The sequence below is a fragment of the Larus michahellis genome, chromosome 19 (genome assembly GCF_964199755.1).
Source record: "Larus michahellis chromosome 19, bLarMic1.1, whole genome shotgun sequence".
Lineage (NCBI taxonomy): Eukaryota > Metazoa > Chordata > Aves > Charadriiformes > Laridae > Larus > Larus michahellis.
In genome coordinates, this window is record NC_133914.1 from 2,654,132 (window position 1) to 2,671,579 (window position 17,448).

The 17,448-nt window shown below is 57.1% G+C and overlaps 1 protein-coding gene across 7 annotated transcripts; it reads right to left on the minus strand.

Moving 5' to 3' along the window:
* Positions 1-9,989: 9,989 nt before the first annotated feature.
* Positions 9,990-17,380, minus strand: MEAF6 (MYST/Esa1 associated factor 6). 7 transcript variants are annotated; one of them, XR_012584203.1, is made up of 9 exons: positions 17,244-17,380; positions 16,978-17,093; positions 16,784-16,871; positions 16,151-16,196; positions 15,305-15,497; positions 12,103-12,132; positions 11,942-11,999; positions 11,265-11,298; positions 9,990-10,794 (listed from the first exon to the last, which is right to left on the minus strand). XR_012584203.1 is itself a non-coding variant. In XM_074562780.1 (8 exons), exons 1-8 carry the CDS (start codon positions 17,337-17,339, stop codon positions 10,786-10,788), a joined length of 612 nt encoding a protein of 203 aa, XP_074418881.1. In that variant the 5' UTR covers positions 17,340-17,380; the 3' UTR covers positions 9,990-10,785. The 7 variants fall into 7 exon arrangements, 5 of the variants coding, with proteins under 5 accessions (XP_074418881.1, XP_074418883.1, XP_074418884.1 ...); XR_012584204.1 differs by lacking the exon at positions 12,103-12,132; XM_074562780.1 differs by lacking the exon at positions 11,942-11,999.
* Between the last annotated feature and the right edge of the window lie 68 nt (positions 17,381-17,448).

Below are 17,448 nucleotides of genomic sequence, written 5' to 3' on the forward strand. Positions count from 1 at the left end.
GGCAGCAGCAGTCTGATGCCTGAGCATTGACAGGTTTGTCAATTGATGCAGTGTGACGGGTCAAAAAAAAAAAAAATAGCTGTAGTGGATAACAGCACATCCAGTGTTTGGTGTGTGTTTGGCGTTAGTGGCGTGCCCGCCGCACAGGGGAGGCCCTGGCAGTCGAGGCGCCGTGAGGCAGCGGGGCGCTGGCATGTGGCTCCAGCCGCAGAGCTGTGCGGTGTTTCAGGTGCTAATGAATAGCGCACTCAAAATTATTTTGGAAGAAACAGCGTGGGCTGTGCGTCAGTTTTAATGGGCAGTTCCACAGTCCAGGCTGGACATAAATACATATTTTTATCCAGTTACATAGCACAGCTGTGTCAGATGTTGAGCATGACAGTGTGATAATATGCTGGCTGTAACGCTTCAAGACTTTGCTCTCAAGCTTTGTTATGAACTGGGAAGGAAATGCAGTAGCAATTTTGGTGCTCGCATTCCTCTATGAGAATCATCCCCTCCTACCCGCTATACTGCCGTACAGCGTTTTCTTATCTGACTTGTTAAATAACTTTATGGGCTTTATACATATTTGTGCTCTTAATTTAATACAGGGCAATGACTACTTCTAGTTAATCAAAAACAAGGAAAGCGGGTGCTCCTGGAGATAGTGCTTGGCTTCAAAGAACAAATCTGAAATTGGAACGTCACAGTGTGAAAGGTCATTTCTTGGCCGTGGGAGAGGAACCCTCCCGAGTGGCGGAAGGGACACTAAGCTCATGCGGCTCCGCACGTGTGTGATGGCGGGGTCTTGGGGAGGGGATTAAGTGATGTGCCATGGATTGGGTCAGACCTTTTAACCAGGTGAAGACTTTTCTGCTGTTTGTAGTGGGGTCTGTAATTGAAAAATGCTGCAGGATTTTAAGGCTGGTCCTCCAGTAAAATACATTAATAGATAATTTTAGTTTTGCAGGATGTGTAGATGTGGAGGGAATGCTTGTTTTTATTTCTGTTGAAGCTGGACTGATACGACCGCAGGAATTGGCGCAGAAGCGCAGAGGTTCGATACCGTAGGCAGGAAGGGAAGAGCCTGCCTGTGATGTTAGCTTTGCTATTGCAGTGACAGTCCTGGCGGCACACAGCGGTTTGGGAGGGTCGGTCCCTAACACAAATCTGATCAAAATCCCCACAAGCTGCTGCTGTGTGCGCTGCTGTGCCACCCAGGAAACCCAGCCAAAATCCAGCTGCTGTTTCTCCGAACTCTCTCATTCTCTCACACAAGGCTTCTGCCTGAGTGACCCTGCGCATCCTGCCCCTGGAGCATCCTCTGCTGGAGTGCAAGTACCACTGTCTGCTGAGTCTCGCATCCCAGTGGGCTGGTTCTCCGTGGTGCCCAGGGCCTCGGGAAAGGTGGGAAATTCTGATAAAACTGTCACTGCTGCGGATTTCCCCCCTGCGCTGGGTCAGAGGAGCTGCCCACCTGCAGGCTGCTGCGCCCGGGCAGGCGCTGGCCGTGCTGTTATTGTGGAATTTTCATGATGCGCCCTGTGGCTTACCGCTTCCTCGGGGTGCATCGGCAGGGGGGGACCTGTCACGACTGCTGTGCGTTTGCACTGTGTTTCTTATCCGTCTAAAATAGGTTAGATCTTCCTGTCAGCTCGCTGATCTGTTCGAGTTAAGGAGGTCACACGCAGGCACCTGTTGAAAGCTCCCTGTCCTGCAGCGGGGTTGCCCTGCCTTCGTGCTGTGAAGCCTTGTGCACAGCCCCCCAGGAGCTGGGCTCCTCTCCCAGCGGCTTTTCCTACCCCGGCAGGGTGAGGAATGGCTGCTGCTCCCCTCGAGCCCCCAGAGCGAGCTGGAGAAGGGGGGGCAGAACACTGAAAAGTGTCAGGGCACAACCACGGGAAGGAGGAGGAGGAGAACTGCCGCCATGACCCAAGGCTCGCTCTGTTGGACGGTGGAGCTCTGCAAAACGAGACTGCTGAGCCTGTCCGCCGCCAGCTCCTTCCTTCCAAACCAAGTGTGCCGTCCTTCCCCCTCCAGCAGCCACCCAGTCACTGTCACCGGCGTCCCTGCTGGAGCCAGGTGCCGGTGCTCAGCAGGAGCAGGTTGCTGTCGTCGCATCCTCCCCAGAAGTGCGAGGGGGTGTGAGAGGAGCCAGGGAAGGGGGGGCTGGGGTTGGAAAAACCTCCTGGAAGTGAGGATGTGAGCGGCAGCACTTGTGAAGAGGAATGAGGGGTCCACCAATGTGTTTTGGGGATGGAGAAGGAGAACAATCTCTTCTTTGCCTTCCCTGTTGTGCTAGAAATAGATGGAAAAAGGTAAATATCAACCAAGGAAAGGCTTTGTTTCCACTGCACAAGGGAAGGATGAACGGGCAGGGGAAGAGCCCTGCTGCAGAAGTCAGTGCTGCAGGTTATCTTGACTTTTTTTTGTTTTTTTTTTTAAATCGATACTCAAAAGAGGGAAGGAAGAAAGGGGAAGCTGTGCTGTGGCAGAGGTCAGGGTAGAGACTGCTCATCTCCTTCCCTTTGCGGTCGGTGGCCCAGGAGGGGCCCTGGGCGGTGAACGCAGCCCCCGGCTCCCAGCCCAGTGGGGCTCCGGCTCCCGGTGCCTGCGGGGCCAGTGGAGCGGGACCCCCTCCCCTGCGCCGGCTGCCTTTGCCCTTCTTGCTCCCGAACTTTCACTTGAACCCATCTGGTTCCCTCCCATCGGGGGATTTCCAGGATGTGGCTAGCTCAACCCTAACATTTCAAGGCATTTCCAGAGGCAGGAATCTGACCCGGGGCTCCCGGAGGGGCCGTGGGAAAGGGGCTGCACATGTGTGCGCAGCGTCACGCGGGGCTGCGGCCGGGCCACCGCCCGCCACAGGCCACCCTACGAGGAAGCAGGTTCAGCGTCAAACCGCTGCTCTCACGCAGCTCTGAGCCTGCAGGGCTGCTTCCCTTTCTCTCCCCGCAGATAGGAAGAGGCGTCCCGAGCGCAGCAGCGTGCTGCCGGTGGCAGCGCTCGCCCTCCAGCCACGCGCTTCTCGCTTTGCCTGGAGCCAGCCTTTCTCTGCGCCTTGGGGTTTAGGCCCTGAATATACCCCTGTGTTCCCTAAGGCCAGGGTTTGCCCGTGGAAAGTTTTCCCTTAAGGAGGTGCCTGAGGGCAGCAGAAGTGCTTTCTGGCTTTCTCAGGTTCTCTGGGAGCAGACCGCCCCGAGCAAAGCTCAACCCTTTGCTGCAGCCACCGGGGCCAGCAGCCGGCTCAGCCCTCCTGGCCAAGCCATGGACCAGCCCTGAGCTTCCCCCCCGCGCCCCCAAAGCCCGCATTGCACAAATATTTTGGAGTAAATACAGCTGCCTGGTTGAGCAATAGGTCAGGAGGATTTGCAAGGCGGGTTGGCCTGGGGAAAGGTTCCCGCAGCTATTGCATGGGGGCTGCCCACCCCCGGGGCTGGAGGAAGAGCTGGGGAGTGCTGCGAACGCTGCTTGATTTCACCTCCGCCCCCTGAGCCCCGTCGGTGGCAGTCGCTGGGCCGCTCTCGGAGCGGGGATTTCCAGCACAGCCCATGGATCGCCGCCGGGGAGCTGCGCTGCATGGCTGCAGGGCTCCCGTCCTGTCGCCGGCGCTCCCGAGGTCTCTGCGCGGCTGCTGCTGGGATTCCTGCAGGGGAGGAGACGCCTGAGTTGGGGCTGGGGTTTCGCTGCAGCAGGGAGCCGTTCGCAGGACCTGATTGATTTTGGTATTTCAGAGAAGCGTGGGGCTCTCCCACCTCAACCCCGGTGCCGGAGCCAGGTTGGTGCAGGCTGAGTCAGGCTGCTGTTATTTGCATTGCATCAGTTCCCTGGCGGTGCGGGGTGCTGCACGGGCACGTTGGGAGCAATGATCCCTGCTGGCTGCAGGAGCCTCTCCCCGGTCCCTGCTGCCGGGGCGGGCGCAGAGGCTGCGCAGGGCTGTGGGGACGGTGTCCGTGTGCTCCCTGGGTCCTGGGGACGGCAGCAGGACCAGGGTCGTGGCAGCCGTCCCGCAGCATTGCGGGATGAGTTTCCCAAGCAGCATGAGACAAGTCCGCCCGGCGCTGGCAACGAAACCAGAATGAAAGTATTCCCATAAAAGCCTTTGTGCTGGCGCCCAGCTCTCAGGGCTGCAGGACCACCAGCAGCGGGGTCACTGGCGGACCCTCAGCTGTGTGCCTGGGGGGCTCTTCACACTCAGCCCAAGTGGAAACTCCGGCCCCCAGCAGGCACCGGCTGGGGAGGGGCCAGGAGAAACGGGAGTTTCCTCTGGCCTGTCCCGGCGAAGACGCCGGCCTGTGCGGTGGATGGGGGGGACCAGTCCCGGGCGTGGCTTTGTCCAGCACTTTCCTCTTGCTGTGGGTGTGCGGTGGCATGGCCGGCTCCAGTGGGCTGTGCCTGCGTGTCCCGCAGACCCCCCTGTGGCCAAGGGCAGACGCCCTGGCAGCGGTGGCTGCCTTCTCTCAGGGGCGGCCACAGCCAGTAGCTCCCATCCCCCTTTCTCTGGCACTTTTGGGGAGTTATTAAGTGCCAGACACCCATGGGGTCACCGCTGCCGAGGGTGCAGGCAGCCGGCGGGGGCAGACAGCGCGGTGCCAGGGCCTGCCGGGAAGGGCCGTGCACATGGAGCTGGCGAGACGCATTTTTGAGCGGTGGGAGCAGCGATGGAAAGAGTTTGCCCATCGCTTGGCAAGGAGCGGCTGGTTTGCGTAGCCTTCGCGCCAGGCAGGATTATCTCCCGGGCGGGAAGCGCCGCTGCCACACGCTCCCTGCCGCGGCACCTTTCATGTCTGCGGCAAACACTTCCCTGTCTGAATCACCGCCACGGCACACACCGCTGCGGCCGCGGGCTGGGCACCGCTCCCCTCCCCGCTGCGGCAAGAGCTCGTCTGGGTACCCCCTCCCCAAAAGGCTGCAGGGGGGCCACCGGCCCGGCCCGCGCAGGGGAAAGACCAAGCAAAGGCAGGCAACCGTGCGGAAAGCGGACACCTGTATTTCACAGCAGCAGAGCGGCGGCTGCCGGGAGCCCACAGAAGGGTGGGAGCGGCACGCAGCCCCCTGCGGCTGGACCGGGGCTTGGGCACAGGGTGGCCCGTTGCCCCTGCACCTCGCATGGAAGCCCAGGGCCAGTCCTGCTGTGTGTCGGGGCCCGTGGCCATGCCGGGTCTGCCCTCCTGGGGGTGGGATGCTCAGCGCCCTCCTCCAGCCGCTTCCTCGCCCTTCGCTGGCCAGGGGCTGAGGGACCCAACACCACACTTTGGAGGGCAGAGAGGGTTTGCCCGCGTGTGCCCCAGGCAGCCCTGAGCCTGCTTCCCTTGGCTGGCACTCCCGTGGCACAGCGTCCCTGGTGGAGCCATTCTCCGGGGCCCCTCGGCCACCCCAGCACGGCCAGTTCCCCCGAGCGCGGTCGCAAGGAGCCGGCCCAGAGTTGCGCCACGTGTGCGGAGCAGCTGACGGAGGGGCCTGATCTGGCCAACGAAGAAGTAAACGGGGCAGCAGTTGGGTTTTGCAATCCACCCGTGGCCCCAGCGTCTCCAACTTGTGCAAGGCGGCCGGGAGCTGGCGGTGACTTTCCTCCTCTTTCCTGGAAGCTCCCAACACGTTGTGGCAGAGCAGAAAGATGCTCCTCGCTGGGCTCCACCCGAGACAACCCGCCCGGGGCACAGTCAGCCCCGGGGGTGGCCCCGGGCAGGGGGTGGCTGTGACCTGCCCTGGGCAGCCCAGGAGGCACTGGCTTGCCCTGAGCCGCCTCCCGGCTGTTCCTGCTTCTGGGAAATGCTGCAGTTCTGCTGAAGGGGCAGGACGGGGCAGGGCCCGGCTGGCACCGAGCAATGGAGGCACATACAGGGACACGGGAACACAACCGGGACCGCGCCGGCCTGGCCTGCGTCCTGCCGTGCCTGGGCAGGGAGGGACACGTGGCTCCTTCCCGGCTCCCCAACGCCCTGCTTACACCTTCACTTACATTTGCTGCCCGTCACGGAGCTGCTGGCCCCAAAAGGCTGCCCGGGCGCGGGGCTGGCTGCCAGCGTGGCTCCGTCCACCGGCGACCTTCAGCTGAGCGAAAGGGCGAGAGGGAAGCGATGGCCAGAGCTCTGCTGAGTCGGGGACGGCCCAGCCGGGCTTCCAGTGGCGACTGGTACAGAGGACTGGGAGCTTTCCTGGGCACGCTCTGCTCCCAGGTACCTACCAGGGCAGCCCATTGCTGCCCAGTGCCCACCAGTGCTGCCCAGTGCCCAGCTGGGAGCTGGTGGGCTGCCCACTGGCAGAGCTCAGCACAGTGCCCCATCCCCAGCCCTGGCTGCAGGTGGCAGGTCCCCGCTCCCCGACCCCCCAGTGCCCCCCAGGTCCCCAGCCACTACCTGCCGGGCTCTCTTCCTCGCTCCCACTGGCACTTTGCTCCTCCGCTTCCCCCAGCAGCTCGGGGCTGTCACCACCGTCCCACCACCGCGGGCGCTCCTGCAGCTGGGATGGGAATGGGCGTCAGGGGGACCAGTGGGTCTGGGGGGCCCATGGGGGGTTTTGGGGGCGGGAGGGGTGGGGGTGACGGGACTCACCCGCTGGCGCAGGCCTTGCTGTTCCCGCAGCAGCTCCAGGAACCGGCTGCTCCACAGCAGCTTCTCAGCGCCCAGCTCGGTGCAGAGGAAGCGGACGTCGGCCTCCAGCGCCTCCAGCCTCCCCAGCACGGCCTCGCTGGCGTCACCGCGCCGCTGCCACTCCACCACTGCCCTGGCACCACAGCTCAGGTCCCGCCAGCGCCCCGCGACTCCCATTCCCCCCCCACCCTCTGCAGCAGGGACACCCCCCCCCACCACCACCGCCGAGCCGGGGACCCACCTGCCAGCCCAGGCTCCAGCGCAGAGGTGGCGTCCCTGTCCTCCTCCTCACTCCCCTCGCTGCCACTTTCCAGCCTTGACCACAGCACCGTGCCCAGCTGAAAGCCACCACGGACACTGGGGACTGACATGTCCACGGGCAGCTGAGCCCAGGTGGCCCCTGGCACTGACCCTGAGCGGGGAACCCCACCGTGCCATGCCCTGGGGACCTACAGCCCCGCTGGTGCCACCCATAGACCATGTCACCGGGCTCAGCCATGTCCCGGGGGTTGGAGATCTCGGCAGCCCTCCCAGCGCAGGGGCATGTTGGGGGAGTTACCTCCTCAGTGACCTGGAAGGCGCCGTCCCAGCAGCTCTTGTAGCAGATCAGCAGGTACTGGGGGGGAGGATGGCGGCCGTGTGGTGAGAGCGGTGGGCTCAAACCCTCCCCGGGGAGCGCAGAGCCCAGAGCAATGTCCCCACATCCCCAGAGCTCTCGGTGGGCAGAACCAGGCAGTGCCTTCAGCCAAGAGCCGCCACCTGCGGCTGAGGCTCCTGATCCCCCAGCCATGCTGCTGGATGGGGTGGTGACACCCACCCTCCCTGCCCCAGCCCCCCCTGGTGCCACCAGGACAGGTGATGAACCCCAGCAGTACCCCCACTCCATGGCCTGACCCCTGGTCTGGACACGTGCCACATTTGGGCTGACATGAGTGTGTGAATGGCCCCGGGGAAGGGGGGGGGTCCCACAGTACCGACCCATGCCAGCCTCCAGAGCCACTGCAGCCCCTGGAACGCCATCCCGGAGAGCCACAGGAGCCACCGGCCCCCGGCACGCAGGAGCTGCCTCCACCTCGGCCCCCGCGGGCCGCGCTGCCTGCCCATGGGGACCCTGCAGACCAGGAGACAGAGAGCTGATGTGCCAGCACCCCCCCGGGAGCCGCCACCTCGCTCACCTGCCACGCTGGGCGCACCGGAGGGACGCGTGGCAGCCACGGGGTGCACCACCACACGGCAGCGTCCAGCCCGCCTCGCCGAGAGCCAGATCCCAGCGCGTGGGGCACGTGCCCGGGGGGACGACGGCCCCCCCCCACCAACCCCAGCTGCCCCTTACCCAGCGCTGCGCCACGTGCGGACCCTCCCCAGTGGCCGCTGCCCCTCCTGCCTGCTGTCAGCTCGCGGCCGCTTCCCTGGGCTCGATAAACTCCTGCCTAATCCTCTTGGTGACGAGGCTGTGCAGGGGATTAGCGCTGCTGCTGCTCCACCTTTGGTGGCCATAAGGACAGTTGCTGCTCTGCCACCCCTCATTTGCTCTGCTCAGGATCCATCTTCTACAAGAAAATGAGCCGCAATTTATTTTTAGCTACTACTTTTAGCTGTCATTAGCATTTAGGAAAAAGCCCGTGCGGCTCTCTGTGCCCCCTGTGTCCAAGGCCAGGCACTGGCTCTCTGGATCTTTAGCCACGCTGGCTGTTTGGGAAGAAAAATAGAAGTCTTCAGAAATAAAATAGAAGTTATAGGCGCAACTGCCAGAGTCAGACTCCAGCACCCGTCTCACAGCCCTCTCGTAGGCGATGGTGCTTATGTTCCCAAAGCGATGGCAGACCCCGCACGCTGCCGACCCCCCCCTGCGTTCCCCACCGCAGGGAAGCTGGTGCTGCAGAGCTGTGGCCATCAGTGCTGCTTGTGGGACAGGGACGGTTGGTTCCCTCTGCTGGGACAGGCCGCACGGAGCCCCGGCCCCTTCATCTCACCCGGCTCCTGGCAGCCCAAGGGCTGCGGGTCAGAAGGATGTGGCGGGGAAGAGCTGTGGCTCGGCACAACGAGGTGCCTTTATCTGGAACCACGCATTCGCCATTCAGCTTTCTGCGCTGATCGATGCGCTGGCTCCCCAGGGCTGCTGCCATCACACTGTCCTCGTCCGAACAGGCTGTCCCCTCCCTTTAGTGACAAACACTGCCGGAGGCAGGAAAGGTTGTGTTTTCCCCTTGTCCCCGCAGCACCCCTAATGCGTATCGCAGGGAAAGCGGGGCTGACTGACACTTTGCCACAAAACACGCCTGAACACACAGGATTCCAAGCTACAGGAGCCCTTTGCTGTTTCTCCACAGGTGGATGTTCTGGCCAGAAAGGTAGGGCAGCTTTGCGCGAGGTCAAAGTGGTGCAGCAGAGATTTTTACCCTCTGAAGTCCACGCGTTCTTGCAATTCTTGCTTTGGAACAGCAGCAGCAGGGGGAGAAAAACTGCCTTTGTACCAAGGCCAAATAATCAAACCCCTTCAGTTAAGACTTCTTTTTTCCAGAACTGTGTAAAAGCAAGGCCTTTGAGGTGTTTGTTATTTCCTAGATCTTTCACCCCCCTGTATTCAACCTCTGTAACATAAAACACAAAGCAGGAGGACAGCTCTGCAGCTCGCCCCTTGAGCCCTTACATCCCGACACCCCCCGAGTGCCAGCCTCTGGCCCTGCTGCGGGACCAACTCCCACCCCCACAACCACGGAGCTGCCTTGAGCCCTGAGCCAGACAGGAGCACACGGGAGACCTTCGCTCCTGGCCGTTGCCCTTCACTCTTCGGTACGGCTCGGCCCGGGCCGGAGGGAGCTGGGAGAGACCCACGGCAGCAGGAGAGCAGAGGTGCAGCAGAACGGAACGAACTCAGCAGTGACAAGCACGCAGGCGGGCACGGGGGGGGCTGGAAGTGACACAGCTTTGCCCGTGGCGCACTCTCCATCGCAACGTTTAGGCAGACGCAAATGCATTACGCCGCTGGTAACAAAGGCAATTTACTGCCTTGGGGAAAGAAGGGCTAATTTCAACGTCAGCACTGGGATCTCCACCTGCCTGCCGGGACAGGCCCCCAGCACTCACCCCTCTGTGCGCCCTCCCGGTGCCAATCCCGACGGCTCATCCCTCACCTCCGGGCATTCCCCCACCATCGGCAAGCAAGACTTCCATCCAAGCCCTACCCGGAAGCGGGATTAGCTGAAGACAGCCGGAGATCGGTGCCTGGCCATCCCTGCAAGTACTCAATGTTACGTACACCAGAGCAAAGCAAGCACAACGGAAACCTCCTACGGGTTGGGAAACCAGGAACAGCTACTATGGAAATGTGGAAGAATTCCAGCAAAGTCCTCATAAAGCAGATGGAGAATAAAAAGCACTAGGAGTCAAATTTTGGACTGAACGAAACATGAGAAGAGAGACAAACATGTAACTTTATTGTTTATGTACAAATGACAGAAGTTTGTATTAAAAAGAGAATCCACCCAACCTCAAAGATAGCAAAGAGCGAGATGGCTTTGAGCTCCAGCCGTCCCTGCATCTTTAGATACTGTGTAAATTTTAGGGGATGGTGTTTAAGATTAAAATTAGAGAAAAGGGTTAACCACCTTCTTCTCTGCTTGAGGAAGAATCAAAATGAGCTGTTCCACACAATGAAGAACTTTCCACTCTACGTGGTGGATTAAAACAAAGGAACCAAAAGTCAATTTGTTAACTATACACTTTGGTTTTTTCTAAAAAAAATAAAACAACTAAAAAAAAACCCCAAACCAAAACTACAACGCTAAATATCAGCAACAAAAGTAATCTAAGTCTTACAACACGGATGGGACATACTGAATCATACCCCAGTTCCAGTGGAAAAAGAAACACCTCTCCGAGGGCTGGCGGGTGACAGGGGTGGCAGCAGCAACATCAGCCAATTTTAAGAAGCTCCCGACTGAGGTGGAAGCACAGAATAGTCAGGAATTCAGGACTACTACTACTACTACTACTACACCTTAGTCTTCCTGCAACTCAGGTGATTTTAAAATGATGCAAAGTACATGGTCCAAGATTTTCTCCTCTGGTTAAGGTCTTTAGAGCGAGCCACTCCCGTCTGCAGACGCTCGGCCAGAGCTGCCGTCGTGCTCATCATCCAGTCGACCGGCATTTTTCTCAGCGGGGATTCACACAGACCTAAATCCCAGAAGCATCAGCACTGATGAGTCTAGTAGTCCTGCAGAGAAAGGAAAGGCCGGGCACATTGAGATCTTTCTACTTCCAATTCTGCTTGCAGAGCTGGGATTCTCAGCCTTCTCTCATTTCTACAAACCATTACTTGCAGGCAAAACAGAAAAGAGATTTTTCTTCTTGTAGCTAAACCTTCAAAACCTTAGTTCAAGAACGCATCAACCAAAACCAGATGCTTTTAATGTCCCAGATCATGACAAGGTAACAGGACGCAAACCAGCTTTTTTCACAGAAAATGCACAGGACTTAACTGTGACCTAGCTTCGTAACACGCCTACCTGGGCTTATTTATCGTTAAATCCACAAGACAATGCTTATTTCATCCCATGATATTCCTCAACCGTGAAAACAAGATGTTAAATTACAGCAGAGGGAGGCTTTTTAACATTAGGAGTCAGTCAGCCACTCAAGTCTACAGACGAGCAATGAAAACAAGGACAGAGCACTGATACTTACGGCTCTTGGCTTTTTGTTTAACTTGAGATCAATCCTGTGGTTGGAAAGATAAGAGAAATGTCCATTTCAATACACGAAACCAAGACTAGAGTTCAAAGAACCAGCTACTGCATATGGCACAGGCTACAACAAAGACTATTTGGTTAATGCAATCCACATTCTCAATTGGGCTGAGCCAAATCTGTCCCAGTGTTACTGGACAAGAGAGCGGCAAAGAGACGGAGAGTGGATTCTTTATTATTTGCCAAAATGCATATTGCGTCCACTCACAAAAAAAAAAAAAAAAAAGAGTTAATCAAGCTTCATAACAAAAATCACAGGGCAGTTATGCAGCATAAAGAAATAAGGTTAAATACGCATGCTCTATGTTAATTTGTTAGAAGTGCGACTATGCCACAGGTAATTATTCAGACATAGTGGTGATGGTTATTTACTCAGAACAGAGAGAGGCGTTTAAGGTGACAGGGATTAAATGAGTCAAAGGTATTGAGTTTATTACATTTTTCCAGAAGGAAATATCCAAGTCTACACTAATCTCCTTAAGAAGCAAAGCCAGAAGAATCAGTTTTTAAACTAAGCTTTTAAGTTAAAAAGTTTATCTATTTAAAAATGAAACAGAAAGGTAGAGAAGAGTGAAGTTAATTTAATTTTGCTGAAGTTATTAAATAAAATGTTACCTCCATCACGCTTTTCTGTTTTTAAAAAAAACTTCCCAGCCTAACCTAATATACATACCTACAATTAAACAGATAAACTATGGGTTAGAAAGGTCTCAAAAGGCACATTGGTGTCTACACACTAACAACACAGCACAAGTACTAATTCAAGTCAAACTTACTCAAAGTCATAATCAAACATGCCAGACGGGCTGAGGGGCAGCATTTGAAAGGAAGAAAGCAATAGAAATTAATATACTAATGAATTAAATAAATTAGTTGATTAGCCACCCTAGCGAGATTACTAAAAAAAAAAATAAAACGAAATAAAATAAATAATAAAGCCAGTGTTCAAATGCCATAAAGTTCTTAAGATATCGTAACCAGAATCGGGCACAAATAGCACTCCAGACTTGGCAATCCAGAGTCCCCCTCCCCAATCGGATTTCTGGGAAAAAGGTGTTAGAAGAGAGGCACAGCGGTTTTCTGAGGGAATTTTAGGTGCTGAACAAGGCAGCTATGGGCGACTGGGAGCGCAGGCTGGCTCGCAGGCGGAGAGGAGAAGGGATTTGCTCGTGAAACCGGAGAGCGGGCGGTGAGAGCGGTGGCTCCGGTTACTGCGGCAAAGCGAAGCTCGGGCAGCAGCGCGGGACGGCGCTCAGCGGCCAACTTTGCATTGGGGTATTCTCCCGAAGCACACGCACACACGCGGCCCCTCGCACCCCCTGCCTTTCCAAGAGCCGCACGGAGAACACGGTCACCGGGCCAGCGCTAAGGAAGAGTTTGGTGACATTCCACCCTCGTCTCGGCATTCACACGGTGGCACCGGCTCTAGAAGCGGTCCTGCCCCAAAGCTAACAACGGGATTTGGCGGAAGGGACGAATCATCGAATCAGCTGTAACTCAGCAGCTTTTCAGCGCTGAATTTCTAAGAGGAAACAGCGTTGTTTTCTCCTGAAAGACTTTTTAGCCGTGAAAATTGCTGAGCACACAGAAAATAATCATCTTTGCCTTCCTGTGGTCTCAGAGGGAACAGAGGATGACTGCGATAACGACACTGTAACTTCCATCTGATTCCCTGCTCTTAACTGTCTGCAGTTAAACTGCCCATTCGCACCAGTTCTGCCCAGTCTGAATCCAACTTTCCGCACCGCTCTCGGTGGGCATGAAGGCGAAAATCCGGGGGAGCCAGCGCGCTGTCAGGGTGAGCAGAACCCAAACATAACACTGGCAAACGGAAGAGCTTCTGATCAAAAAGAAATGCCAGTTATTTCTTTTCTATTTTTTTTTTTTTTTCCACGACACCCAAGAAACAGACAGGCAGGTCCCTTCCTAAAGAGCACTCTGGGCTGCAGTACGTTTAAAACGCTTAAAGCACTTAAGTTCTACTTTTGGTAGGCCGGGACTGTTTTGTTGTTCGGGTTTTTTTAACCTAGATATACTTGAAAATTGCTTGGTCTTTTCTGCCAGAATTTAGGGGATAGTCAGTAACAGCAATCACAACTTTAACAGCGTTTTTATTACAGACAAACTTAATTATCATCTTCTTTTAATTACTTATCTGGCCATGCTAAGCATTACAAAACAGTGAATTACTAACTGCAAAGGCCTTTCCGTACTGTAGCTGTGCCTGCCGAATCTCTTAGAGGAGAAGAATCGCCATACCGGATCAGAGCAGGGCTCCTCATGTCCAATAGTCTGTCCCCGACAGCGGCCAGCACCAGCTGCTTCAGCGGAGGGAATGCAGCAGAAACCCCAAAGCAACAACCTGGCAGTGGGGCAGTTTCTTCCTAACTCCTGGCGCTAAAGTTCGGGTTATGCAACGGAGCAAAAGAATTGGCATTATTTACAGCACCTGCACGGCACCCCGCTGCGGCTGCAGCGCGTTGGTTTGCCGCCCACGCACGTGTTGGCTGGAATACTTTATTGTTTGCTTGAAATAGCAATTTTCTTAAGCTGTATTTCAGCTTTACAGACTGTTTCTCTGAACTCGTTACAGACGTAGTGTCTTGTGTTATTCCTGAACTTCTTTCCAATTGTCTACAGGCAAAAAAACCAAGAGTTTTGAACTGCTTTGGATTCCCAGCTCCTGAGGAGCCAAAGGGCCATCCAGTACTTTCGAATGTTTGCCCAATTAAGACTGCTGGAGGAAGGAAATTCTGATCTAAGAATTAAAGACACGCTAACGATTCAAAACCTAATGAAGGAGAAAAAGGAGTTAGGCATTTTTCAAGCACTATACCTACCTCTGCATCTCCCAAACCAGCCTCTCCCCAGCAATCTTTGTAGATTTTTAACCACTGTTCCTTAAAACATTTCTCTTTCCTAATCGTACGAGAAGGTCCCTCAAAGAGGAAAGCCCATCCGTACACAAAGCCAACAAGCTCAAAGCTGGCAGGAACACTGGATTTTTTTAAAAGCTCCTTTTACTTATAATAATCTTTCAGTACCAGTTCCAGCAATCATTCCCAGAGAGGTGCAGTTCTGCAGTAAATGTCTCCCCTTTCCAAAAGCATGGATTTCCACGGTCCTTTCTCCGTAGGGCCTGACTCCACCGCGCACCACCACACCCTGTAGGGGCCAGCTCTGCGGAGGGCCACGAGCCATGGCTACGCAGCAGCATTAGGTGGCCCGTGGAGAGCAGCACGGCGAGGCTGGGAGTTTATCCCGGATTTCCGAGCCGCCAGCCCCCCGTGCTGCACCACGCCTCGGGGACACACCTGAAGGGGCAGAACCGGTCATCTAAATTCAACCAGAAAGAGTTCAGGAAAGCTTCGTTTCACAGCAATTTTAGGTCAGTTTAATATCAAACACTTTGAGGTGAACGTGACGAAGCAAGTCTTCCATGCCACGAGCAAAAGAGACTCAGTTTGGGACACTGAAAACTGAAAGGCTCAGGGAGTGGGAATCTTCGTGAGGAGTGTCCACAACCCCCCCAAACATTCCCATTCGCTTTTTCACCCTTCTTTCCCAAAGCAAGTACTGACATTCCTATCTTACTTGGTTCTGCAGAAACCAAGAAGCCAGCCCAGGAGGCCAGGACTGCAATCCTCCTCTACTGGCGGGAAGCTGGCTTTATTCCCCTGGAGAGCCAGAGAGTCGAAAAGGCCAGGTGGAAATCACAGCGCTACCAGAGCTGGAGCCAGCACCCTGTGCCGACTGCTGCTGCAGCTCCGTCAACGCGCTTCCCCTCCTGGATACAACGGGGTCCCGAGGGGCGCTACAGGACGCGTACAACTGAAAACCAGACAAATTACCAAAACAAATGACCCGAGCTGTTCGTCATTCTAACAAGTTACTAGTTCCTTTCACATAATAAAAGTTAAGTTCAGCAACAGCTAACCGTTCCAAGGGCATGACGAGAAGGCTGCTGGTACCACTAACCTGTGTCGATTTTTGTTCTTCCGTTTTTTGTGGCTGCTGTGGTGGCTCCCAGAAGAAGTAGAGGAAGCCGCTTTCTGGGGTTTCACCCCCTGCACAGACCCATCCAGCTCTTCAGCATCCTCCTGGCTGGGCTCATTCTCCTGATTGTGGAAGTCTGGAGAAGTGTCACTCTCTGTGCCACTGCCTGGCTCCCCTAGAGCAGGACAAACACAGAGGAGCACAGCGGTTACAGCCCCGGGCTCCCACCCCGGGCTGCCCTGGCAAAGCCCTGCACAGGAGAAGCAACGCCCAGCGACAGCGTGCGGGGCAGCAGAGACAGGCCGAGCCTTGCCACACCACACCGGGATGTAAACGAGAGAACCTGAGAAGTGCCTCTGAAGGACAGCAAGCTAAACCTCCTCAGCAACTGGAGCACACTAGAATTGCATCTGATTCGGTATCGATTACAGAAGAGTTTTTAAAAATCCTGAACGTACGCGGCTCCTCCCCACGTCACTTGCAACTGACTGACACAAACAGAAACGCGCTGCCTCAGCCCTGCCGGCCTCCTTCTCCCCAGGGCACCAAACCCATTTCAGTAAGTTTTATGCACAATAAACCCTTGTCGAGCATAAAAGTTTACTTGAAGAAGCCCAACTTGAATTCTGTTCCTCGCAGTGCCGCTTTGCTGACTTGCGCTGGGAGCAGCGGGGAGCGGCCAGCGAGTGGCAGCCGCAGGTCCCTGGACGGGGAGCGCTGTGGGGAGCAGCCAGCACGGCACCGATCCCAACAACTGGAGACGGAGCTGAGTTGTGGGGAGAGGTGTAGCTCTTCCCAAATTCTGAGAGAAGTGAAGAAGTGACTTACGCTTCTCAATGAGCTGGTCCTGAACTCCAGCTAATGCACTGACCGCCTGGAAAACCAAAAGGGACGTTAACGAAAGCAGCAGCTCATTTATCGCTTTTCACACGTTCAAAAACACAGAGAAAGACGTTATCAGGCCTTCGCTTGAAAGAGCTTTCGACCTAGCAGCACCAGCACGGCACTGCTGAACGGGGCTGGGAGCAGAGAGACAGGGGTGGCAGTGACAAGCGTGTGGCACGGGTGGCTCTCGCCTGCGCTCCCCCTCCGCCACCCCCTGGGCACCGGGAAAAGGGTTTCTGAAAGAGGCTGCGATGGGGACGAAGATGCCCGGGCTGGGGGAGATCGGGCAGGCGCAGGAGTTTAAATGGAAAACTGGCCCGGTAGCAGCCGGGGAGATCACCACGGGACAAGCTGCACTGAGGAGCACCAAGGGCAGGGGACAGGGATGGGGCTGGGGAGGGGGACAGGGGGACATAGAGAGGGACAGAGAAGGGGACAGGGACAGGAATGGGGAGGCGGAGGGGCCAGGGAGGTGGCCAGGGAGAGATGAAAGGGGACAGGGAGACGGAGGGGCTGGGGAGGGGGACAGGGAGACACGGAGGGGGACGGGGACAGGGAAGTCCGCCGGGCACTCACCGCTGCCGAGGTGACCGACGACTTGCTGAAGAGCCGCTCGGCCTCCTTGAACTTGCGGTTCCTCCGGTCGTTTTTGCTGTTGGAGTTCCTGAAGCAGAGACAGACAGACAGACAGACAGACAGACAGGCGGGCGGCATGGCGGGGGCCCGGCGGGGCGGCCGGGCCGGGCGGCGGGGCCGGCCCCGCGACTCACTTCTGGTTGGTGAGGTAGCGGTCCCAGCCGCGGATGATGTTCCCGTACATCTGCGTGTCCTCCAGGTAGCTGCCCTCGAAGGCGTAGATCTGCCGCTCCAGGTTGGCCAGCGTCTCCTGCCGGGCACAGCGCGGCGCATGCAGCGGGCCCGGCCCCGAGCGCAGGCCCCGCCGCCGCCCGCCCGCCCGCCCGCGGCCCAGGCCCCACCGCCCGGCCCGGCCCGGCCCCGGCCCAGCCCCGCCGCCCGCCCCGGCCCCGCCGCTCACCGCCAGCTCCTGCTTGCGCTTCACCAGCTCGGCCAGCTCCCGGCGGGTGTCGGGGATCTGCGGGGGGCCGCCGGCCTTGGCGTGCAGCGCGGCCATGGCGGCGGCGGCGGCGGCCTGCGCGGGCCGGGCGGGGCGGGGCGGCGGCTGCGCTGCCGGGAGGAGCCGCGGGCAGCGCCGAGCCCGGCCCCACCGCTCCGCCCCGACC